Here is a 25,247-nt window from a genome sequence, read left to right as displayed (position 1 = left end):
TGACTTGTCTCATACATACATTACCAACCCAAGATCTTCGGAGTGCTAATGAATCAACCGTTAGGCCGACCTATTGCAACGCACACATAAGAATTAATTGGACGGACCATAACCCCAACGCGGATTATGTAACCGATATAATTACTCTCCCGAGTGAGCGGAAACGGCTCCGCAAGAACATGAGACCCATTGTGAGAAGACTCAGGTCACTCACATCTATATAAAACCCTCGTTCTTACTAGCGAATATATGCTTGATTAAGCTCTCAGACTTTTTTATCTCCAAAAGAACTCTCAAATAACTCTCTAACTTAAGCATCAGAGTGCCCACCCCAGGTAGAAACAATTCGGGCACTCTAATTCTATCTCTCTTGTAGAACAAAACAGGTCAGCCATTTATAGCTCAGCCTAGCATAGCTGGGCCTTTGACAAGACTAGCATCCGAATCATTAGACATGCGAGAACGACCAAATTGCTCTGCATCAATAATATATATATTCTTAATATATATTATATATTAAAAAATATATATGTTAAAATTCGGTTTTAGCCGAAAACCGAACCAAAGATTTTAGTTTTAGTTATTTTGGTTTTTCAATATTTCAGTTTCGTTTCGATTATTTCGTATTCGTATTATCCCCAAGGAGGAAAAATCATGCGATATTTAACGGATTGGGATTGGCATGGGTTTGCATCAACCCTAATTCGACCTGCTAAAAAATGCATAATTTCCTAACCCTACACGATCCTATAGAGTCTAATCTGATATCAACCCGCTTGACCTGTAGCATTTCAGTAGTGCTTCTTTAACATGTTTACACGATCCTATAGAATCTAGCCTGATATCAACCCTCTTGAACTGTAGCATTTCAGTTGTGTTTCTGTAACATATTTTGAAAATCAAGAAGTCATTAATTTAAGTTTATAATTTATTTTATAGATTTTAAGGTGCCATTTTTTTATTTAAAAAAAGAAAAAAAAAAACTAAAATCAATATGTAAAAAAATCCTAAAATTTAAGATTATAGAGTTAGAAGAATGCTATATATATAGTATCATGATCCGGCGGGGTGGGTTAGTCAAAACCCGAATCTGACCCGAACTCAAATTTGGATAAAAATAAATAAAACCCTAACTCAACCCTAAAACGGTAAAACTGAATATGCCTGACCCTAATCCAACCCTATAGGTTTGGGTCAAGTCAAATTACATGCATGGAACTCGGGAACTTCTAGAGGGTAAGATAGTTAAGCTTTGTTTGTCCAAATGGGAGCCGAGCCCGTCACCATAGTTTCTGCCGTGAAAGAAATTCCAACAAGTCGTGACCTAGGGTTGATGTATATATATAGATTATAGCATTGAGACTAACAAGTCTTGATGTTTTTGTATCCATGCCAAACTTTTTTTTTTTTTTTTATAATTGTATTATTTTCTGGTATAAATCCTTTTCTTCCTGGACATATGTTAAGGAATTGTAATTGAAACTATATGTATATATATATAATAAAACAGAAGAAAAGATGGTTTAATTCTTCTATCTTATAAGCAAGTAAGCTGTTACTGAATAGCATTGAGACTAATAATTAAATACTGAGGTCAGCCAGCTACCTAATTAGTGACTGAGAACTCTGCCAAACGATGCTGTTTCATAGAAGCACAAAGTCTGCCTACCTTAGATTTGGAAAGCAATGGGAGGAGTAATTAAGGACGCATTTTGATTTGTCAAACTCAAACTTGGTCATTTTTAGATGGATACATTGTACTGATCTGTAGTCTTCATCTTCTAACCTGTACATCTCATTACGTTGACGCATTTTCAGTTGAATAAATCTAAAATTGACATTTCTTTGTGGACCAATTCGCTTCCTGATCATCTTCCAACCCTCCCCAACGCCCCACATCAAAAAATCAATTAGCTAGGACGACAAAGCTACGTTTGTTTGAACTCGGAAGATTCTTTCAAGGTTTTACCATTTATGATCAGAAACAAAGGTTACGTGTGAAAGAAATACATGTAATTGTTTATAAATTAATCCCAACGGTTTCTTCTCGTTCTTGTTGTTAATTAGCTGCGCTTTCATCTCTTCGTTGAACAAACTTCTTCCTCCATCCAGCAATACTTGTATGGAGTTCGACTTTTTCAGTTTTCTTTTAACTTGTATGACGCTGTATGTTGGGGATGGTGGTTCATTTGCACTATACAAACTTCATCCCATGCATTTGTTTGCCAGAATTAAATAATATAATGGTGATCTGAAGCAATAAAGGAAGGGGGAAGGTTATTTGTTTGGGATTTGGGAGGAGTTAGATATGAAGCAAAACGATTTGGCCTCTGTTGTATTGGCAGATAATTAACAAATTTTGTGTCGATGCAAAATTTGCATTAACAGTAAGTGAACATAAAACAAATTATGCAAAATTTGCATAAAACATGCAAGAGTGCTAGCTAGTTATAGTTATAAACTAAAATATTGCATGGCATGATTAAATCCATGTATCTGGATTAAGTATTATTGTGAGATATCCGTTTGAATCACAAAATGTTGCATGCATTGTGCACTTGTAAGACATGAATAAATCTGTATGCTAAATGCCATATAGGAATCCATTTTACACCACAATTTTGGAACATTATCCCTGGGCCTCACGTCAAAGACAACTGTGCCATAGATGCCACTTGTGGCTGGCCTCCTATTTAAAAAGAGAGGTAAATAAACTCTTTACTTAAAATTTGAAGAAGTTAAATTGCACCAAGTGTCATTCCTTCAGATAAAAAGCCTTAAATTAAATCAACGAACCATGCAGCCTATAAACCATCGCATAAATCAGCGGCGACCATTACAACGACGACAAGTCAACCATGAATTTATGGACTTGGGAGATGTTTCCGATATAATCTTGTGGGGGCTGATTTGATCGCAAACCCTGTACCCAATAATAAATGAAGTGAGATCTGAGATATAAGTATTGCGTGTGTGGGCAGTTTTTTGGTAGAGCCGTGACCGACTCCATGAAAGCCTTTGTTGAACTTCCACGTACGTCTGATGCTTCTTGCACTATTTTTGCCTTGGACAATGTTTATGTCCCGACGAAGCGTTTGGTCACCATCTCTGTCTCCATCGCCCCATCTTTGTCTCCATTAGATCTAATCTCTAATGAAATTAAAATACAATAGTTCTTACTGATATGGCGATGAAATGCTACTAGCCATATCTTCCACCGTATTAATAACTTATTGGCCACTAGACTAGATGGATGCCACAAACTTGTATCCCAATATTTTGAACGTATGTGGTAGGGCTGTAGGGAACCAGATGTAATGAAATAGGTAATTTAAGCTATCTGAATTTGAGTTGAGCTTGTGCTTCTCTAAATCTTTGGGTGAGCTTGTGCTACTAGCCATCTCCAGGCTACGTCCGGTGAGATGCCATGTTTAATCTTTGGGTTGAACTTGTGCTTCTCTAAATCTAAGTATGTATCTTGCATGTAAATAATGATGATGATGATAAGCCCTGAGCTAAGAATCCATTGAATATTAATCCTCAATAACTTTTCCTCCAACTTTCACTCTTATTTTCTATCAAACCAAACAGTCTTAACAAGCTATCATTCTGGAACCATGTAAGAGTCCATCCATTATCTCCCACCTGCCAAATGACTGCCTGAATGATTTTGAAGTTGAATCTTCTTCTCTTTAGTGAAGGGATTGAAGAAAAGCTCAATTGACAAAACTGCCACTCTTTAGCAACTACCATCCTCTGAGAAGAGGATCCTAGCTGTTTCTAATGATAAACCGAGGATCCTAGTTTCTAATGGATCGCGTGCTCTACAGACGGCACAAAGATTCATGTAATCTACAACATAAACTCTCAATGTGAAAAATTTGCGTAATACTTTGAACCATGATTTGGGCTATATTAAGATGTACTAGTAACTAGATATAGATTATACCCATGGATCTTGATGCAGCGCATTTTGGCAATTCTCGGCTGGCAGGTGATTTAGATGCCTGGTTGAATAATCCCTACCTGGAATGTGGTTTGGATGTTTAGCTGAATGGTTCCTATCTAGAAGGTGGCTTTGATGCGACCTGCAAAGAAACAATGTCAGAGTGCCTAGGTTGCTTTATCAGGGGTGGGCACTCCGATGCTTAAGTTAGCGAGTCAGAGATTTTAAGAGCCAAATGCGAGAGAGTTGGGGAGCTGCGAGAACTAAATTGCGCATCTCCCCCCTATTGTTGGAGGTAAGACCTTTATATAGGCATTGTTTGTGCCTTACTCGATTTCTCACAAAACATTCAGTGTGAGAACTGACTTCCAAGAGACTCGGGAGTGATGGGATGCATGTAAAAATCGACGGCGAGCACGTCTCGTAGGTCGTCGGGTCAGCAATAGGGGCAGGTCGCTAGGTCGGCGCTAGAGGTAGGTCGCCAGGTCGGCACCAGAGGCAGGTCGCCAAGTCGGCACCAGAGGTAGGACGCCAGGTCGCTAGCTGGGACTCCATCATTTTGGCCAAGGCAAGTTGTCGCCTAGGTGGTTTTGGGTGTCACCTAATTGTTCCGAGATGCCATGTGTCATGATGTTAGTGGAGGGCCAAATCTGCCCTCATCAATTGCCCCCCACTCCTGAGCTGAGATCAGCTCAGCAAAGGGAGTAGATTTGTGCTTCGTTGTAGGTCCTTAGGCCTATTACCAACATATTTTGGGGTTGGCTTAGGGGTCCTTGATGTTGAAGGCAGTTTGGCTTCCCCTTGTGATATGTGTGTCAGTGTTGGAATTTAAATAGCGGGTCGGTGCCACGGCTGCGCTGTATCGGTCCTTTAAGGTGCTCGTCGTCTACTCCTACGATAAGCCACAAGGAGCTCAACCTAAGGGGGCTGCTTTACAAACTGCAAATTGCCTGCTCGCATGGGAACCTTGAAAGGCTCAACCCACAAGGGCGATTGTAGTTTGTTGGTCGCCGATTCTTACGGGAGCCACAAAGGGCTCGATCTGTAGGGGTGACCTCGCCAACAAGGCTGACAAGGCTCGTCCAGGCTGATTATGTGTGTCACTAGGTCGGCGGAAGTAGGTCGCCATCTTGGCGGTAGAGGCATATCGCTAGGCCGGTGGGAGTAGGTCGCCAGGTTGGCGGAAGCAAGTTGTCAGTTAGGAGATAGGTCTCCAGGTCATCGGAATTTTGATAGTCCAGTTTTTCTCTCAGCACCTCGACCTACAGACACCTCGTCACCTCGGCAAGACTGACCTGTGAGAGCGGCTCCACAACCTACTGGTCATCAACTCCCACGTAAAGCATGGAGTGCTCAATCTGCGGCGCGGCCTCACAGTTTGTTGGCTATCAAATCCCACGAGAACCACGGAGGGCTCGACCTATGGGGTGGCCTCACATTCTATTGGCCATCAATTCTCGTAGAGAGCACGTAGAGCTCGACATATGGGAGTGGCCTCACAGTTGGGGAGATTCTGTCCGAACAAGACTGTAAAAACTCGTTTGGATTAATCACTTTGCTTTTACCCCCCTAGGGGGTTCTTTCGATCAAGCGCTATTGTTGTTGCTTGAAGATGTTATTACTTGAGGCTCAGAGAATTGGATGAGGACATTGCCTTTTATAGCGTTTCCTACAGACGACGCCAATTGATGAAGTGCATTTCGGAAGCTCCCGACTGGCAGGTGACTCGGATGCCTGGTTGAATAATCCCTACTTGGAATGTGGCTTGGATGCCTAACTGAATGGTTCATACCTGGAAGGTGGCTCTGACGCGACTTGCAAGGAAACAATGTCATAGTGCTCGAATTGCTTTACCCGGGGTGGGCACTCCGATGCTTAAGTTAGCGAATCAGAGATTTTAAGATAGCCAAATGTGAGAGAATTGGAGAGCTGTGAGAACTAAATTGCACATCTCCCCCCTATGGTTGGAGGTAAGGCCTTTATATAGACAATGTTTGGCGTGAGCATCACGCAACACGTCCGGGATCTTCGGGAGGACATAAATAACTACTCCGAAGTCCTCGGAGGTAGTCGTGCACATAGGCCAATATTTGCGCCTTACACGGATTTTCCCAAAACATTCGGTGTAAGCTGACTTCCGAGAGACCTAGGAGTGATGGGATGCATGCAGAAATCGACGACGAGCACGTCTCGTAGGTCATCAGGTCGGCAATAGGGGCAGGTCGCCAAGTCGGCGCTAGAGGAAGGTCGCCAGGTCGGCAATAGGGGCAGGTTGCCAAGACGACGCTAGAGGCAGGTCGCCAGATTGGCACCAGAGGCAGGTCGCCAAGTCGGCACCAGAGGCAGGTCGCCAAGTCGGCACCAGAGGCAGGTCGCCAGATTGGCGCCAGAGGCAGGTTGTCAGGTCGGCGATAGTGCCATGTCGCTAGCTGAGACTCCATCATTTTGGCTAAGGCAAGTTGTCGCCTAGATGGTCCTGGGTGTTACCTAGTTGTTCCAAGATACCATGTGTCATGATGTTAGTGGAGGGCCAAATCTACCCTCATCAAATCTACTAAAAAATCTGAATCTAAATACAGTAAAAAAAGCAAATATATGTTTGTCGTAGTAAAAGTGCAGGTACACCGACAAGCATTCATAATTTCATATGTTATCATTTAGTGCCTTACTTTACATGGTTTCACAGTTGGAACCGAGAACAAATTCCTGTCAACAACAAAACTTCGTCCTGTTATTAAAGAGACTGGTATGGAATTCACGAAAAAATATAAACAATGATTAACATAAAACATATAAACTAAAATTTCCATATTTCAGCATCCTTAGAACCTTAACAACTGGGCCTTTAGTTTCCTGTTTTAGTCCAAGCAGGCAATAATAACCACTGCTTGTTTGGAAACAACAAAGTTGTAAATATTATTTTCTGGTTTGAGGTTGACTGATGATCTTAGTAAGAACATAGCAGTCAGGCGGAGTAATGTTCATGTAGTAGTTTTGAATGGTATCCGTTATTTCAAACCCAAATTTCTTATAGAAATTGATTGCGTCTTCATTGTTCGTTTGCACATGCAGGTAGACCTCCACAATTTTTTGCTTAGAGCACAGATCTAGAACATGGTTCAACAACTTGGTGCCTGCAAAAAATGTGGAAACAATCAACCGTCAATCCAATTCAGCTTGCTCAGAAAAGAAATTGGAAAATCTTTCTCCTGAACAAATTATGAATTTCCACCCAAAAAGAAAAATTATTTAAGTGCACTTGGGATTTGGGACAACAGGCTGTCCTCAGGTTTCAACTGCCTAAGTAGGATATTTTATCTCATGCATTCATAGGATATTAGGATGTACTGATGCTGCATAGCTAGGATTTTAACTCTTCTGGAATTGACATAACAATCCAATATAGCGGTTTTTAAAACAAACTTACATCCTAGGTGTGAATGATCAATTTTCCAATTGAAAAGTTCCTAATCCAGCAAACTATATTCTATGACAGCTCTTAAAAGAGTAATTGGAAACCTGAAAGCTCAACTAGAATAATTGATTTTGAGAAATAAAAAAATACTTTAAAAGTTATGCATATTTTCAACAACGAGTTTGTCCAATTAATCTGTCTCATCCAGAAAATGTTTTTCTGCTGAGTTTTCTCCCTCCATAAAATGAGCATAAACCTTTTCAGACTGAAATACTTTAGCTATTATTTCTGCTCCTTTTACGGGGAAAACTTTGTTTTCCACCCAATCTAAGTTGGTTTCATGCAAATAGCAAGGAAAACTAAGTTTCCAAAGGGGCAAAAGTATAGCTCAAGTATTTCAGCCTGAAAAAATTTCAGCCCATTTTACACTGAAATACATGGAGCCATTACGGGAAAAAACCTGTCTTTTGAATGTCCACAAATAAAGTAATAGGGAAAATCTTCAATTGTTCAAAGAGCTCATGGCAACAAAAGAATATTCACTATTAAATGATCTCATACTTGAAGCCTTGACATTGGAGAGTATGAATTGATTAAAATGTTTATAACTGCATAAAATAACTTTAGCACATTAAACTGCAGAAATCAGAAATTCTCTGATTTAGAGAATCAACATCCATCCCATTGAAAGAGATAACTCGTCTGGAACCAAGTTAGAAAGATAAAACTATTTTTGATGCATTAAACAGGTTATCCAACAGCCTAGCTGATGGTCCAGTGAGAGTGGAAAAGAAAGCCTGAAGTATTGGGGTTTCAGAATGCCAGGGTGTCTTGGATGTTCCATTCTAATTATAGCAGGGTATAATCAGCATAGAATAGAAAAGAGAAGGATTTAAACTGGATAGTAGAGCAAAAACAGAAAAATTAACAAGCTCTCTCTCTTTTTTTTCATTTTTTAGGTAAGCAAAAGTAATCTGATTGTTTGATTCTTGGTTCTTGGAATTATTTTGCAGGTTTGACAAAGTTGAGTAAACTAATGCCAGCATAAGGATGGGGTAGCTTACAGGTACAGACTCTTGAGGGATAACCCAACATGTAAAACAGACTTCACAAATCCGGCCAAGTTGAGTCAAATCCAGTGTTCTGATAGATAGGATCAAGTTTTATCTAAAATGTCTGACAATGAGAACACAAAATCCAATTGGATCAAGACAATTTTGATGAGTCTTAGGAAATTTTAACTAGAATATATGAACTCCAAAAACTAACAATAACGAAAGCCATGATCATGTTGTTAGCAATAAGTACAGAGTTGATGAAGATATGTTGTATACTGACCAATCCCCAGGCCACGATATGGGGCCAAAACACCCAATGTCATGATATAAACGCAAATGCCTCCTTCCTTCTTCTCAAGACGGCAGGCAATTGAACCAACACAAATGTCACTGTAGTATGCTGCACACAAGGGAAATTATTTTTGAGGAACTGCACTATTGATGTACTACATGTTCGTAAAAAACTATAAATACATAAAAAAATTACCAAAGCAATATTTTTTGGTGAACAATCAAAGTATTTGATTAAGAGGGTAGGCCTTGGCACAATGGTTGCGTTGCTTCATTGTGACCTGGGTGACTAGGGATCAAATCTTGGAAACAGTGTGCAACTGTGCATGTGCAGCAGTAAGGCTGCATATGTCTGTCCCTCCCCAGACCACCACATTGCATTGGCAGGAGGCTTGTGCACTGGGCTGCCCTTTTAATCAAAGCATTTGATTAAGGTATGAAATGATAATGTATAGATATACAAAAAAAAGGCTCATTGGGGAGAAAACAATAGAACTTTATTAAATATCGAAAGAAGAGATAAACAGAGGGCAAACAAGACCATCAGAACAAGATTAGCAAGGCCAAAAACCTCAAGTCAACAAACAGTACAATAGTTATTGGGACAAGAAGACAATCTCTGCCCAGCAGGCTTGCACCCTAAAAAAGTTCTCTCCTGTCCATTCCATTCCTAACCAGCCTTTCAGCCAATGAATTGGCAGATTACATGATCCAGAAATGTTTGCTATTGAATCCAAAGATATAGCCTTCCTGATAGCATCTAAACACCCTCTTGACCATCCCCCATCCACATGTGCACCTATGAATCTACCTCCACCTCTGTGATTATATCTAAGAGAATGATGATGCAAGGGCAATCAGGAGGCCACATGGGACAATCCCTAATTACATCCACAACAAAGAAATCTTTAAACTCTTCTTTGGCACAGATGTAGTTAGTCACCCCAATACTGATAAGGATAATGAGGGTCTCCAAAGGCTGATTCTCATCTTAGAAAATTGTAGTATTGCTTTGTTCTCAACCAAAGCAGTGGAATCTTCAATCATGTCCATATGATCTTTTCCTCTTTTCCCTTTTAATCGGAATGTGAGGAAAAAAGGCATCTCAAATAGCCTAGGAATCTCATCAGGTAGAGACCTACAGGTGTGAAAAAACAAGAGAGAAAATGGCTCCAAATCAACAATCAGAAGATAAAAAAAGAAGGCTCCCAAATTTTAGATGTTTGGGAACAAGATAAAAATAAATGATTATAGTCTAACTACTATCCCTGCAAAGAAAGCACACAATAGGAGCCATATTGGTTTTCCGCTTTGGAGAGTAACCATTAGTACTGATCTTTATGTGTATTCTTTCCAGAAAAAAAAAAATATTTAAGGGGGGTGCAGGCCTAAACAAATTGCATTTTGTGGGGACACCAAAAGGATGGGTCAGAGGAAACAAAACTGAGAAAAGGAGAATGGAAGTCAGAAGAAAGTACCAAGAATATAAAAAAAAAAAAAAAGCATTTCCACTATTTCCAGGTACAGTACCAACCTTCCAATACTGTAGTAATTTTTTTAATAGATATCTTGCTGTACTAAGGTATCCACTTCAAGTTCCATTTCATTTGGAAATGCAAAGCAGATAGTTCCACCAAGCAAACAATAAGCACTTAAGCTTCATTTCTAGATATAACCATCATCCAATGCTTACCTTCTTTTTAAAATAATCTCACTGTAAATCATGATAACTAAAGGCACTGTTTATCCCTTGTTCCACAGAGTTTAGAAGCATCAAGAGCTGATAGATTTGTAAAATCTGCAAAAGCCTTCTGGTCCTCAATATTGTGGTCTCATAAGCATGAAAATTGTCATTTAAGGGGGTCAAACCTCTAAGGTAGGATTCTAGAGCTCCTTCTTAAATGTTCCATAGAAATTTCCGTTTGGGATTATTTAGTAAAATTCAATTCATTAAATTAAGAGAATTAGTTGTCCACCTCAGAAAAATGATTCTAGGCAAATGCTTAAACTTGCAAGTGGAAATTCAGGAAATCATTTCAAATTGTTGGGTCCTTCTGAAATCTCAACCTTGGCCATAATTCAGAAAAATAACCAACTTGACTACATGCCTATTACTCCGCTAAGTAAGCATACATTATTCTTTTTTCGAGGCCATGGTCTCTTTCTGTATTAATTGGTCCAGTCACTCAGTTTATCTAACCCCATCTACTGATCATGAAAGTAAGATAAGCCTCCCTTAGCTAGAACAGAGCATTAGACCTCTCAATCTATTAAAAGGCCAAGGAAAAAACAAAAGTGTAGTTTATTGGAATGGCTCCTCAGGCAATTCACTTTGAATTTATTGAAAGGGTTCCAAAAGCAACACATCCCCTACATATTAAAAAGGGAATTACATCCTAGATTGCATAAAATCAAAATATTGAGCAACTAAATGCTATGCAATTCCACAATTACTGACTAATATAATAAAGATCATCTTCTAACTTATTAAAAATCCTACTTCGTTAGATGATTATATAAGTTAAGTGCTACACAATTCATGTATGCTGCGACATCTTACTCAGCTAACATGACTGATTCAGTAGGAAAAACAATTAAAAGATATAAGGGGCATTACCCCATCATCGTTTCACCAGGACAGAGGACAATAGGACATCCATTAATGGCTCGATACAAACTCAGATCCTCCAAATGTACAAAACACAGACACTATAATTTAGAACCCAACAAGCAAAGTACACTGAACGATAAAATTTTAGCTACATATATTATCACTGTCGGTATAGGAAAACAAAATGGGAAAAGGAAAGAAAACAAAAATCCATAACAGTATTTCATACCTAACTTTGTAAATTCGCCAGAAGCAAGGGCATCCGCGTAATATTTGTCATTGTAACGAACAGGGAAGAGAGCCGTGTTCAGCTTCTTCAGCTGCATCAGGTTCTTGTCTCTCACTCCGTCCAATGAGATCAGAACCTCATGACGAGCTCCCATTTTTCCTTATCTGAAGAAAAAATAAGTAAAACCAGCAGAAGAAAAGAAAGTAGAATAAAAATAAAGCCCCTAAGAAATGAGGAACAAAAAAGAAAAAATAAATCTAGCGATGCATACCGAGAACCCTCACCTCACCTCTGTTTCGTGAGAGAGTGAAGTGTTGAGGGAGACGTAGAGTTTTTTCGGTTTTCAGTTTTCACCAGTCAGCTCGGTTGCTTGAAATTAGAAGTTGGGACTTTGAGAGTAGGGCAGCAAACGGATCGGGTGGAATCGCAAATACTGGCTTTACCCAATAGGCCAATATTGAATTCAAAATTTATCCATCGGGTTTAAAATCGGTTCATGTGAGCATGAGCTTACCCTTGTCAAAGCCGATCTCGTTTGGTATAGATTCAGTTTAATAAATAAATGTTTGTATTTGATTTGTATTCAAAACTGAGAAAAGTAGTTGGGGGAAGTATTAAAATAAAGCTTCCCCCCTTCCCCCAAGAATTGATAATTGATGCACACATAAATCAAAACCCACTTTTATGAATATCAATGTGTGCAAATGAATATAATAAAAAAAATTCTGATTTAATAATGACATTTTGGTAAATATCTATCATCAAACACCCACCCAATAAAACACATGCTAAATCAATGTGTAATGCCCTATTGTCAATTAAAGAATATGCCTATCCACTTATTAATTATTTTTAATAAATTGAATAAAAAATAAAAATATAATTGAATAGAGTTTTAATCGAACAGTTCATATTAATCCATGACTCTAGTAAATTAATCGGTATATATATTCAGACCAGTTTTACTAATAGATTCATAGTAAAGTCAGATAAGATTGGATTTATCCACATTGATCTAAATTATAAATGGCTGGACAAATGGACACCATTTGCAGTCATGTAAATGAGAGTTGATACACGAATAAATATTTCAAAATTTTATTGTTTTGTTTTAAAATAAAAACATAATTTGTTAAGTCAGACTGAATAAAAATTAATTATTAGAATAATCGCTCAAAATTGGGTTGGGAAGAGTGCAAATATAAATATCTACAGTTATTTCCAAACCTTATATTTGCACCTATATTCATATTTGTATTTGCACTCCTCCCAAACTGAACCTTAATACCTCTTGTTTGTTCAATGAAAGTGAAATTATAAAAGCAATACCCACTTGTTGACAAATGTTCACTTTCTGCACTCCTCTTAAATGTTCATTTTCCTTCATTTTAGGTGCAGTCAAGAGAGTATCGAGAGAGAGAGAGAGAGCTTTTTTTTTTTTCAATTAAAACAATGAAGGAGAATCTTAAGCAAGGGGAAGAAATGTTGAAATAACCACAATCAGTACCAAAAATTCAATAGATTTACATCTTTGCACTGGAACTGGTGCAACCGAAGCATGCCTACATTTTCCTTTTCAGCTTGCACTATCAGGAGCTCCTAAAACAAATCAACAGGAAATCCTGTACAGAGAATGTGCCCTAATTTAATTAAAATTCACTATTGCAATGTGAATTCTTGAGGGTGGGCCTTGGTGCAACGGTTTGGTGGTTCTATTGCACCTCGGTTAACGGGATTTAAATTTTGAAAACAGCCTCTTTGTATGTGCAGGGGTAAGGTTGCATACATCTGTCCCTTCCCAGCCCTCGCTTAGTCGGAGCCTTGTGCACTGGGCTGCCCTTATTGCAATGTGTACTCTTCAAGCCATATCAGCACCTCATTTATCTTCAATGCAATCCATGTACAGAACAAAGGCAGAGAACAATCTCAGGAAATGGATGATTAAGTGAAAGGAAAGTAAACCTCTGCAACTATGTAAGTTCAAAATATTGATGCACGTTCAAAGACTTGGTTGTGCAGAACAGAATAGAAGAAAATCAGTAATTTGCAGTTCAACTACATAAAGTATAAACTAAAATGGTGTACCATTATGACGCTCCATGTCTGACCAGGATCATTATAGCAAGCAAGCAAACAACCCTCTTTCGGTCTAAGACCATCACTAAGAAGTTCAGAGCGGAGTGCTTTCTCTTTCTCATGAACAATGTCTTCAGTGGGTTTTCCACTGAATTTCAGTACAGCAGCAATGCCTCCTTCCACCTTTTTTAAGCTAATTGATTCTTGAGTGGGATCTGGGAAACTTCTCATTATGAGAAAAGGAAATTCCATATCAACAAAGGGCCAATTTAATCCTCCTTCCACCTTGCAAGATCTATTTGCTAATCAAATATTTCTTCTTTTATAAACAATTCATATTAGTTATGAACCACATGGGATATAAATTCATTACCTGCTCAAGTATTTCTTTAGTGGTAGAACTATTTGAATGGATACCTCAGACAAATCAGCATCAATCGCCCGATTGAAGACAGGGGTAGTCAATCCATTGAGGACTCTTTCGAAAATACATACCTAGACAGATAACATTGATGACTCTCATAAATTCTAGCTTAGCCAAAACAGCATAAAGATCTCTGAACAGTAAATAGAACAGTGGAAAAACATACCCAGCAATATCATTAAAACCAGATCATCCTGACAACTTGTCCTTATATGCTTCTACCACAACAAATGGAGAGTAGTACTCTCGCACCTGTACTACCACAACAACTTGTCCTTAGGTATAGTGAAAGCAGAATACTGGACTGCTACAACTGGGAAAATTTGAACAGGTGGACAATCTTCCTAAGGCTCAGTTTGGAAGGAGTACAAATACAAATATGTGGAGTACAAAACCTAATATTTTGTATGTATTTGTATTTGTGCTTTTTCCAAATTGAGCCAAAGCAACAATTGAATGGATTTGGAGTTAAAACAGAATACAGTGGACGAAGAAAGATTACCTCATAATTTGCAGTTCTTTTAAGTATTTTATAATTTGGTAGTTCAAAGTTACATTTTCGTCTGCAAAGAAATACAAACTACAGTGGAAAGCATAGAAGAAGAGTTCACCCACTAATTAAAGTTAAACAGATTGATCAAACTTGTTATGAAATACTGTGTACCTGTTGTATTATATCCAACAAAGTTTCTAGAGAAAAATAGAAAGGGCACCTCTGAGAAATTAGTGGCCCATAAAGGGTACAGAAGCAAAATACACGCTGCAATGCTTTTGTAGCCTTGTTTTCTCCCTTGTGTTTAATTGGGAAAGAAAAGAACAGCTTACCACGTGGCTGCAAAACCTTTTACCCATTATAGATGTCGCTGTGACGACCAACTCTGGTTTCCAAAGCCAAAAGTATGAATCTCATTATTGCAGTCCATCTTGTCCTTATCTCATAAGGTCCTGTCTATACCATTAAATCAATAATAACAGAAAACAGCAATCACCTCCCCCCTTGGCCCACCGAGAGAGACAGAGAGAGAGCTATAATTTTGGCCGTTTACAGAAAACACATTATGCTTCTTCTACATCGAAACAAACCCAACCCTGGTTTCATGATTTCCAACAAGGGTAGGGTAAGATATTCAACCATATGAATAATTTATTTAGATGATTTGGTTTTACTAAGCTACAATACTAGATGAAGGTGTAAGCTGGCTAAGCCAACTCGGGCTTGGCTCATTAAGTACTTGAACTTGGCCCAAAGATTATTGAGTTGAGTTGAGCTTGATTCTAGTCAAGTAGTTAGTGGAGTCGAATTCAGGCTTCGTAATACCTGGCTCGAGTAGCTTGTGATTGTTATTGTCTTGAGACCACATCTCCTGTATTCTCAATACACGGCGGGGATGTATTATGGGGCGGAGATGTGGACTCGTTTCAAGCTCCGAGTTTTTAAGTTGAGCTCGAGCTCGAGCTCAAACCTCTCAAAACTTGATTCAACTCGGCTCGAATACACCCCTAAAAACAATCACAAAAATAGGGAAGAAAATTAAAAGTTGAAAGCTGACAACAAAGATTGTAAAGAGGCTATTTACAATGTTCATCACATGAAGGAAATGAACTCTGACTTGTTTCACATTGTGCAACTGGATTTCAAGATCAAACAACCTTAAGAGAGATCAGCGTATAAGATCACTGAGGGCATGATATTCTTTTTGCTGACAAATGCCTCAACCACATAGCATGAAGTTTAGCCTGCATGGGCTTGGGCCAAATATACATGAACTGTATATATATAGATTTTACTAATTAAGGCCGGGCTTGCGTTGCCCAGATGAGGCTTTAGCCCAAATTTACGGGGGCCCATGTTAGAGTTGGTCCTGGTTTTCACTATATACAACTACTCCAACGCATGGTCTCCGGCCAAAACAAGTCGTATACGTACTGATTTGGTGCAACATATGAATTTTAGTGGGATCGGTCCATCATCCATGTACATGGATTGATTATTAGGAGGGAGGAGATCTTTAGCAGTCGGCGGTCGTCATCTTCTATGTATAGAAAGGACTCAGCAGCATAACGACTCAACAATTCAATGTCTAGTTAGTGTAAACTTAAAAAACACTAAAATTTGACGTCGTCTTGTACAGAAATGTGAAATCAAATCAGTAAGTACTTGTTTCATGTCGTGCAACTGAAACTCCGATCGGAAAAGCGTCTTCAAAAGCGCCAGATTGAAAAGAAAACCATCCAGATTGTCGTGTTTGGTGACCGGATCTCGGTATCTGATGCACTCGTCGTACACCATTTGAGCAAGCTCTTGATCATCAAAGATATGCAGGAAATCCTCCTTCACGAAATCCAGTAGCGAATTCCCTTCAACCGTTGAATTTGGTTGGAGGCTTGGTTCTGCTGAGCTTAGTCTAACAGCCCACTTGACTTTTGGCTCAGTTTCAGCTTTTGTTAGTTTTGGTTTCCCAGAAAGCTTGGATGGTGAATGAGAAATCCAGGTGGGTTTCTGATTCAGGGTGGTTATTTGCCGGGTCCCGGGATTCAAACACAAACTTGTCCGGAAAAAATGGCTGGACGGATTTGTAACCATTGGAATTTGGAATTTGGTCGGAGTACGTGTATGGGCTTGTTTTTCAGGAGAGGGAAAAGGTTATAAATAGACGAAGAGCTAGAAATGCTAGCGTCACGGTATAATTTAAGAGTTCCTACACGCGTTTGAATCCCCATGAATATGGGGATGGGGACATGTTCCTAAGTCCTAACGCATGTGATGGGTCCGGACGTAGGCACATTAGGTAGTCACAACGAGGGAGCAAGTAATAGTTGTATGACACATGTCTCAATTAATATGCCTTTCATCCAAACTTTTTTATTACTTTAGATAGAAATTATCAAATATTTTATTATTTTTGTTAAAATAATTAAAAATAAAAAACAATGAAAAAAAACATAAATAAATCCCAACTTCTAATATATTTAAATATTTTTATTGTTTTTATTTTTAATTATTTTAACAAAGATAATAAAATAATAGATAATTTATATTTAACGAAACAAAAACATTTGGATGAAAGGCACGTTAAATAAAAGATGTGTCACACAACTATTTCCTACCTCTGCTTCTACTTTAAAGGTTGAGTTTGAGATGGCCAATAAGCCAAGGGTAAGGGTCTGCTTTGGCATTTCAGACTTCTCTATTTGGGTTTGGGAGAGTCTTGTTTGCCGGGGTCCAATGGTATTCTCTATTTGGAATTTGGAATGGATCTGTTATAAACACGTGTGAAACCGACTGCACAATCAATCACGAATTAACATGTCAGATGAGCCCACATTTAATGTGGGTTCCATGTGGCTTGGTCACACACCATGACACCAACACTCTAGCAAATCCATGTCTGTACTTACTGGAGGATGCATACAACTTTTTGATGTCTTCAATTTCATATATCGTGTGCAAAGGTCTCAGGAACGTTTCACTCTTGGTGCTCATCAGTGCTATTCCTTTCGTTTTAGCAGTTTTGACATGTTTCTAGGTGGAGTATTTTTCTCTTTTTCTTGTTTAGATTGAGTCAATTGTTTTCAACTTTCTTGCTGACTGTTTTTCTTGCATTGTACTCCCAGCATTTCTTAGTGATTTTTTCCCTTTCAAGCTTAAAAGAAACACAGGGGAAAGAAAAGGAATGTAGAGAAATACATTAAACAATGTGAGTGGAAGAAGCCAATTACTGCAAGCTATTGGTTTTGACCCACCAAACATGCAACAGTAGTGAAGAGAGTTTACACTTTACAGTTACGTACATCTCTGTGTCTGTGTGCACGCGTGGCTGTTTGTCACTCCGATGCCAGAAAGACTAGCAACCCCACGAGGTCTCAGTTCTCACTGATGTGTGTTGTACTAGCACATTAAGCATTTTAACCTTTCCACCAATTTTCTGTTCTTTTTTTTCATCTTTCATACTTTCAAATAGGCAGGATTTTTTTTTTTCATTTGACAGACAAAAAAACTATATTATAAAGCCATTAAAAGAGTCTGAGATACAAGAGGAAGCCAATCAGGTATACTATCCATCCACATATCCACACACCCTGACACCCTTTGGCAAATTGAGCTATAGCATGAGCTTGAATATTTACACCCCTATTTACATAACAAAAAGACGGTAAATTTCTGCAGCAGAAGTTTTGTTTTGTTGCACAAATACTTCGATTGCCAAGGGAGCATGAGATTAGAAGACTGCAGGGCCTGGACCACAGGTTGGGAATCTGAACAGATGAGAATATAATTCCAGTGCAAATATTTAGATAAACAGGTCAAATAAAATGATGTGATAATAGCTCAACTGAGTAAAGAGAATAGCTTTTTCATTTGATATGGAACAATCCATCTGAACTGATGAATTATCATTATCATCACTCTAAATAATATACAAATATATGACATTTTCCACTCCCTTGGTGGAAAACTAGAATCACTGTTCAACAAGCATCACAGAAAAAAAAAAAAAAGAAACTCAAAAAGGAAAAGAAAAGAAAGGAATACATGGGAGAGCTCAAAAACCCTAGAGGCCAGAGCTAGGGCCTGGCTCCAAGCTACATCTCAAAAATACCCAAGAGGAGAGTGGATGTTTAGCTCTACTCTTGATATAAATAGAAAAGAAATAATAATGAAAGAAAAAAAGAAACTTGCATAACTATTGCGCACACTAATAATAAGTTAAAAATTGCTATTGTTTTTGCAAGCTCTGCTGATGGTCTTGTGATGACAAGATTCTGGTTATAAATGGTGATAGCGCTGCAAGTAATGCCTTGGGGCACTCCTCATGTGGAAGGTGGCCACATCCAGATATTGCAACTAGTCTCTACATCAATACAATTCACAGTCAGATAAAAAATGATCAATATGATTTCAAATTTTAGAATATAAAATAGAGCCATACAAGAAAGAAACATGGTCAAAAAACCGTGGCCTATGCTCAACATGGGGGGATACATTACGGAGATGTTGCTCTGGACACAAAACTGTAGCCAATGCTAACATTGGGGCATACATTATGGAGATATCTTTCTGTTAATCATATGCTAAACAGGTAATCCACAAAAAGCGGCAACAATTATCTTGGTCACAACGTTACTTAGACATGCCATGAACTTCATGAGTGATCCATGCCCAACTGCTTGAATGGTACTAAAGATGGGTTAAGCCATTGACAGAAACTGGCAATAGTAGCCCAATGGCCGGGATCACTAACTTAAATTTCTTTGCAAGAAAATTGCAGCATATTGTAACAGTAGCCACTAATGATAAGGATAAGGGCGATTAATTTAAAACAGAATACTTACAGAATTTACAAACTTCGAAGCTATAGCTTGAGAACATTTTAGAGAGACTAAGGAATCTTCTGCACCTGCCACAACCAAAACTGGCAGGTCTTCAATTGCTTTTAGCAATGCTGCAGCACTGTTTGATGAAAGGACTGTTTCAAATGACAGTTTAGATATCTCATAAAGTGCTTCATCCCAACCTTCCACACATAATGGTGCCTGATGAATGCATAAAGAAACAGTCAGAGAAAGCTAAATGGATTTTTTACAATGCATCTTTTACTTTGTCAGTATATAAAGAAGACCTAGTGAGTAGTGACCAATTTATCCTGATTGAAAAGAAAAAAAAATGCTACATATATAAGACTCTGGCATTGCCAAACATATAAAACTACCTTATAAAGGTTCAAAACTTCAGTTGTAAGCTTTGCAGCATCATACCAAGCACGTCTGTTTACCACTTGAGTAATCTCAGTTCGCAGAAGAGGACGGACCAGGTGCTTCTTCCCCAAGGAAGTGCGAAGAAGGATTCTGGCAAAGGCAGGGACAACTTCTCTTGACAGGCTGACACTGAGAAGTACAACACCCTTAATCTCTACCTGAGATGCAGAGAAAGAAGAAATAAACAAATTGAAGAAAGGATGGAGAAAGATATGTAAACATTTAGCTACATTGATAGATATTACTCATAGCACATCCAGTTATTTAAGAATTTAATCTGATCCAGTTGTGTTGTTCGTATCAAAATGTATCAAGCAACAACCCAGTACAATATGCTGGCCATACAATGGAAAGACAATAGGCAACCTCACAGCACCTTGTACCATTCAAGCAAAGGTCATTTCTACTTACTTTCCAAAATTATAAGGTTTTGCTCTCCAAAACTCTAAAGCAGAAGAATAAACCATTTATATAGAAGTTCAGAATTACAGTCACAATGAAGAAAATCCTCTTTTTATGTTTATTAAGATAAGATTTAGTTGAAACTTCACAATTTTGGGTGCTTGTGAGAGTAAATTTAAAAATCCTTATCAGGTGAAGGAATTCCTTTTGTTTAAAGACAGTAAACAAAAAGATGTTTAGTTGGAAAAGAAAATCTAGCAGGTTTACTCACATGGGCAGAATTTGTAGATTTCCTAACTTTTTGTACAGCCTTCAAAGCAAGCAGGCCACCATCATCATGTCCAACAAGTACCACAGAAGAGAACCCCATCTCTGAACAGAAAGAGAGGAGGAGGTCAACCTGATGCATCGGAACAAGACATATTAATCACATGTAGTAAAGAAACCGGGAGGGGGGGTAATTACTTACAACCCAAACAACTACAATGTGTGTCTCAACAGTCGAAGCTAGCAGATATAATTTCCATTTCTATTTTTATTGTTAAAACGGTGTCTTAAGTTTATAAGGTCACTTCCTATATTTCCTTACTTTGAAAGAACGAATGTACTGGATTGGGACAGTTTCAAGAGCTTGACTTCACTTCCTATATCTCCTATTTTTTATGTTCACAGGAAAGGCACCAGATTAAGCTTTTTAAATATTTCAATTGATCACAAAAGAAATGAGTTCATGATGAACATGTACAAGAACTCCCAAAAACAAACTTCACTGTTATAATCTGAATTTCTTTCCACTGATAGGTTGGAGACAGAAACCAAATATTCCTTTCATAAATAAAGCTGTCAAAATATAACCATAGATGACCATAGATGTTTCTGAATCCTCTCAACTGATAAATTGAGTAGAAAAATATGAACATAGATGTTCTAGAAAGCAACATTTTAACTAATTTGCATTTGCATTAGATGAAAATTTGCATGCAAACCTTGTCTAACTTCCTAAACAAGAATAGTTATGCACTTTCCTACCAAACCATCTTATTTTATTTTGCAAGCCGAGTTAGTTCTTTAGATGCAAAGCTTCTTGTAGTAACTTCTAGTTTGACCAGAGTATATGGATTAGGACTACTTTTAAATTTCAAAAGAGTAGACATTTCTTGATAGACTTTATGGAAGCTGCAGAAGCATTTTCCTGATAGTTGTCTAATACTCCCCACCAATTCTAGTACCCAAGTAACACACAAAAATTTAGAGAAATAAAAATGCTCATCAATGGGGAATTACCTGTGTATCAAGCTTATAAGGATTAGGCAATTGCTTTTCTTCCCAATCCTTTCTCCGTGGCCGAGAAGTTAATCCCCAACCAGGTCGATCAAAAGCTGCAACCGTGCAACCAACCTTATGTGCCAGAACTCTCATTACATGTCTCCATGAGAAAACTCCTCCTCCAAACCCATGGACCAAAACAATACCAAATTTTCCAGATGCCTCTACATCTCCTTCTGAAATCACAGAGTTGGAGAGACACGTTTCAGTCTCACCATCATTTAGGCTCAAAATGGGAATATCTTCAGACACATAAGCAGGTGAAACTGCACAACTATCCAATAACGGGTCATATAAAGAGGAACCATGAAATTGGTTACTGATGCTCCTATGAAGATGGTACTGGATTTTAGATGGGATGGTTAAAGGTGATCGATCAAGCTTTAGTCTTCCAGATGTCATTCTTGGTGAAGTGCAATTGATATTGGGATCGAGAAAGGTAGTGGAGGGCCTGGAGGCTAAAGAGCGAGGAGATTCAGAGAAGCTGAGTTTGTAATGAAGAGTGAGGCCTTGGCAGGCTATAAATAAGCTATCAATTTCTGCAAGTAATCTGACTGGGAGCTCTCCTTCATAGCGAGCTATAGCTAAAGGTTTTTGCCATGTTTCACTGTCACTCTTTGGGGTCTTTCCTGAAGAGGGTGTAGGAGATCGTGGGACCTTCTGGTAACCAGAGAACACACTTTTGCATGATAGAACCTGTGATTTAATAGAATGCTTGTAAGATGACCAATCCAAAATCTAAATGCTGTGTAGGTTAATTCTTTAGAAGAATTTGGTGAAATGCAAAGAAAGAAGGCTTTAAGATCTGTCTTTATATAATAGCCAAGAAAAAACTTTATGTTTCAAATTTGGTCAAGGGTAGGCAAAAACTGGGTTAAGACTTAAGAGAATCAATTTATGCATTTAATAACGTTGTCTTATTGTACTTGGACCGAAAGAAATCTGGAAATAGATAAAGGTCCTGGATTTGAAAAACCAAAAGGAAGTCAATGCAAAGAAACACGTCGGAAATGATGAGATATATATAGGCAATGAGAAAAAGAACACTAATAATCTTACTGCTTCTGGGTCAACTCTGTGGAAGAGGAGCTTCCTCCTCGCTCTGCAGCTAGTTCTGTAAGCCACCACGATATGCCCAAGTGCAAAGACTAGTGAAGAGAGGAACAAAACGGGCATCCCCCAAGACTTCTTCAAATGGAGCTTCTGCCTTGCCAGAGAAGATGATGAAGCTTCTGCCTCGATTTCCGAATTTACAGTAAAAGTACATGCCTTCACTGATAGAACGAGAATGGAAATAAAGGAACAGAGCGTGACTGTTCCAAGATAAGGCCCGTGTGAGAGCCCAAGGCCATCACACATTGAATAAACACCTGACAAGAAAAGTAAATTTAAGCCAAGATAAGCATTTGTATAAAAAAAATCATTAACCATCAATTAATCCAATTTGTTCTCAAAACTGGTGCTATTGTCAATCATCTTTTCAAATAATCATCCAAATCATGCATTCAATTTATTCAAAAAGCCAGCCATGTTCACATTTCCATTGTTCAATTACTCCGAAATCAACCAGAAACACTCTCTTTATCATTAAACCCGGCTCATAATCCATTCTTTCCAAAAATTGAATTAAAAAAAAATATATATATGAAGACTTATTTCCCCCGAAAGGGAAAATTTTAGCCAGTTTTTCAAACCAGAGGAAAAAAAGGACATTGAAAAACACTATACACGGGCAGGGATGTTTCTAGGGTAATGCATTAGGAGCGTGGGATTTCTGGTGTATGTATAGAGAAACCAGCAACATTCTCCAATCGTCGATGAAAGATAGCATATTAAATAGGGAAAATTGTCGAAATGAACAAAGAGAAATATCATACAAGTTATGACGAGAGATCTGATGACGGAAACAAGAGGAATGTCCACCAGAGAACTTCTGAAGCCATATCTCTGCAAATGCTCTTTGAGGCTATAGCATCTCACACATGTAAAACTCGAAACCAATACAAACGGCACTAAAATGTCTCCGACTGCGACGAGTAGAGGTGCTGACAAAACCAGAAGCGATGCTACCATTGTCAACATGAACAAAACCGTCCGAATAGCCCTCCTAATCCTCTCCAGATTTCCTTTTTCTGCAGCCATGGCTAGAATCTCCGTCGAACGCCGCCGGAAACGGAAAAAAATGTAATTTTTCTTCCCGGAATCTATTCCTCCGGTCGATCAAACAATCCAATCTCTAAGGTCATCGATCAAGTTGCGTTGCGAAAGGACTAAAGATGGAAAATGTAATGAAACCCTATCCAACGACATGGTAAGAGAAGCAATTGCATTCTCCAGCGGCTTTCCGTCCATTATTCGGCAACTAAGGCTAGCACGGTAATTAAAAATGCATAATGCTTTGACGACAGGAATCCGTTGAAGGCACTAACGGTTGGGGTTTCAAAGATCACAGAAACCAAACCAGAGGAGAGAGATTCGCTTCCTATTCTCCTTCCTTCTTTAAACTACAATGTCACAGGAGATGCACTGCGGGAGGCTGGTTTTATTATCGGATGCCTCTCTCTCTCTCTCTCTCTCCGCCTGATTTTAAAAAAAAAAAAAAAGAAAAAAAGAAAATTTACTTGGTTTATTTAACTGTGTAATTTACGAAAATCTTATGAATCTGGCTCCACTAAAAGTTACACCACACCTGTTATATACCTGGCAGCTTTTCATTTCAGAGCCCTTCTCTTTATATAAATTGCCTTCGTGTCCCCACAAAGTTAGAGTACTTTATAATTCCAGGAAGAGAGATTTGCCCTTTACCAGTTGGAAAAGGACATCACATTGAATATAAGAAAAATGAGGAAAGTAGAGTAAGTTAGATGAATAAGAAGACGGTCGTTTCGTTTCTGTTATTTTCATGGGCGGAAATCTGCCCCAATTTTCTTTTTGGGAGGGGGGGGATTGGGTAATTTCATCGGCGGGGTACTTCCCGAGAACGTGACCGTTGGATAGGGTGGGGGTGCGAGACGAGATCGTGGTCGGGACCAAAAATCTAAAAAATACGAAGGGTTCGTTCACGTCGAATCTGTTCTGCGCTGACCATGTGGGGCTCACGAGTCTGACTTGTCAGTATTAACACGTGGCGACACTCTACGACCCTCCAATGCTCCAACGTGCCTGAGAAAGAAATCGAAGGCGGAAGGCGGGAAGCCTTTTTAACGGTCAGATAATTATTTGCTTCTTTGATACTGTTACTGTATCGTACGGGGGTTTCCTAACGATCTGACGGTCGTTTCGGTAGTCGGTAACTCGGTAAGTCGGTATGTCTGTCACATGCTTCCGTCGCAAGATTTTGACGGACATGTACCGGAAACTTACTGTAGCGTCAAATTCTGACTCAGATGCCGGAAACTTACCGGCATCGGGCAACCCGATTTGCAGCCCTATGTCCATGATCCATCATCTTTAGATTCACTTTTTTTTGGTAATAGTATTTTAGATACTCAAAAAAAATCCACATTTTAGGTTAATTATGTATGATTTTTTCCAAAACAAAAATAAACTGCTACTGCAATTAAAATAATATGATTTTGTTGATGTGGTAGTTGAAAAACAAAATTACAGATATTGGCTAATGCCCCTTCAATTGATATTGATATTGGCCGCATGTTAAATTTAGACCTAACCAATCTTGTTAAACATTTTAATTTTTATTAGTTCATGATTT

At 38.5% G+C, this 25,247-nt stretch overlaps 2 protein-coding genes and 1 long non-coding RNA gene across 7 annotated transcripts; all 3 read right to left on the bottom strand.

Moving 5' to 3' along the window:
• Nucleotides 1-5,876: 5,876 nt before the first annotated feature.
• Nucleotides 5,877-12,118, bottom strand: LOC104592337 (uncharacterized). 4 transcript variants are annotated; one of them, XR_016079697.1, is made up of 5 exons: nucleotides 11,822-12,110; nucleotides 11,551-11,714; nucleotides 8,700-8,819; nucleotides 6,616-7,080; nucleotides 5,877-6,433 (listed from the first exon to the last, which is right to left on the bottom strand). XR_016079697.1 is itself a non-coding variant. In XM_010251659.3 (4 exons), exons 2-4 carry the CDS (start codon nucleotides 11,702-11,704, stop codon nucleotides 6,863-6,865), a joined length of 492 nt encoding a protein of 163 aa, XP_010249961.1. In that variant the 5' UTR covers nucleotides 11,705-11,714; nucleotides 11,835-12,118; the 3' UTR covers nucleotides 6,567-6,862. The 4 variants fall into 4 exon arrangements, 3 of the variants coding, with proteins under 3 accessions (XP_010249961.1, XP_010249962.1, XP_010249960.1); XM_010251659.3 differs by lacking the exon at nucleotides 5,877-6,433 and having other exon boundaries at nucleotides 6,567-7,080; nucleotides 11,835-12,118; XM_010251660.3 differs by lacking the exon at nucleotides 5,877-6,433 and having other exon boundaries at nucleotides 6,567-7,080; nucleotides 11,840-12,117.
• A 915-nt stretch (nucleotides 12,119-13,033) lies between these two features.
• On the bottom strand, nucleotides 13,034-16,666 carry LOC104592619 (uncharacterized). 2 transcript variants are annotated; one of them, XR_016079699.1, is made up of 5 exons: nucleotides 14,553-16,666; nucleotides 14,217-14,302; nucleotides 14,000-14,121; nucleotides 13,636-13,911; nucleotides 13,034-13,434 (listed from the first exon to the last, which is right to left on the bottom strand). It is a non-coding gene; the product is annotated as an uncharacterized LOC104592619 (long non-coding RNA). The 2 variants fall into 2 exon arrangements; XR_016079698.1 differs by having other exon boundaries at nucleotides 13,636-13,849; nucleotides 14,217-16,666.
• A 1,723-nt stretch (nucleotides 16,667-18,389) lies between these two features.
• Nucleotides 18,390-24,098, bottom strand: LOC104592336 (uncharacterized). The gene is made up of 7 exons (XM_010251657.3): nucleotides 23,413-24,098; nucleotides 22,595-22,905; nucleotides 21,494-22,231; nucleotides 20,481-20,609; nucleotides 19,762-19,965; nucleotides 19,385-19,585; nucleotides 18,390-18,903 (listed from the first exon to the last, which is right to left on the bottom strand). Exons 1-7 carry the CDS (start codon nucleotides 23,675-23,677, stop codon nucleotides 18,769-18,771), a joined length of 1,983 nt encoding a protein of 660 aa, XP_010249959.1. The 5' UTR covers nucleotides 23,678-24,098; the 3' UTR covers nucleotides 18,390-18,768.
• Nucleotides 24,099-25,247: the final 1,149 nt, after the last annotated feature.

The sequence above is a fragment of the Nelumbo nucifera genome, chromosome 8, assembly GCF_055504915.1.
Source record: "Nelumbo nucifera cultivar China Antique chromosome 8, China Antique-T2T, whole genome shotgun sequence".
Taxonomy (NCBI): domain Eukaryota; kingdom Viridiplantae; phylum Streptophyta; class Magnoliopsida; order Proteales; family Nelumbonaceae; genus Nelumbo; species Nelumbo nucifera.
This window is presented reverse-complemented; position numbering and strand designations above follow the sequence as displayed.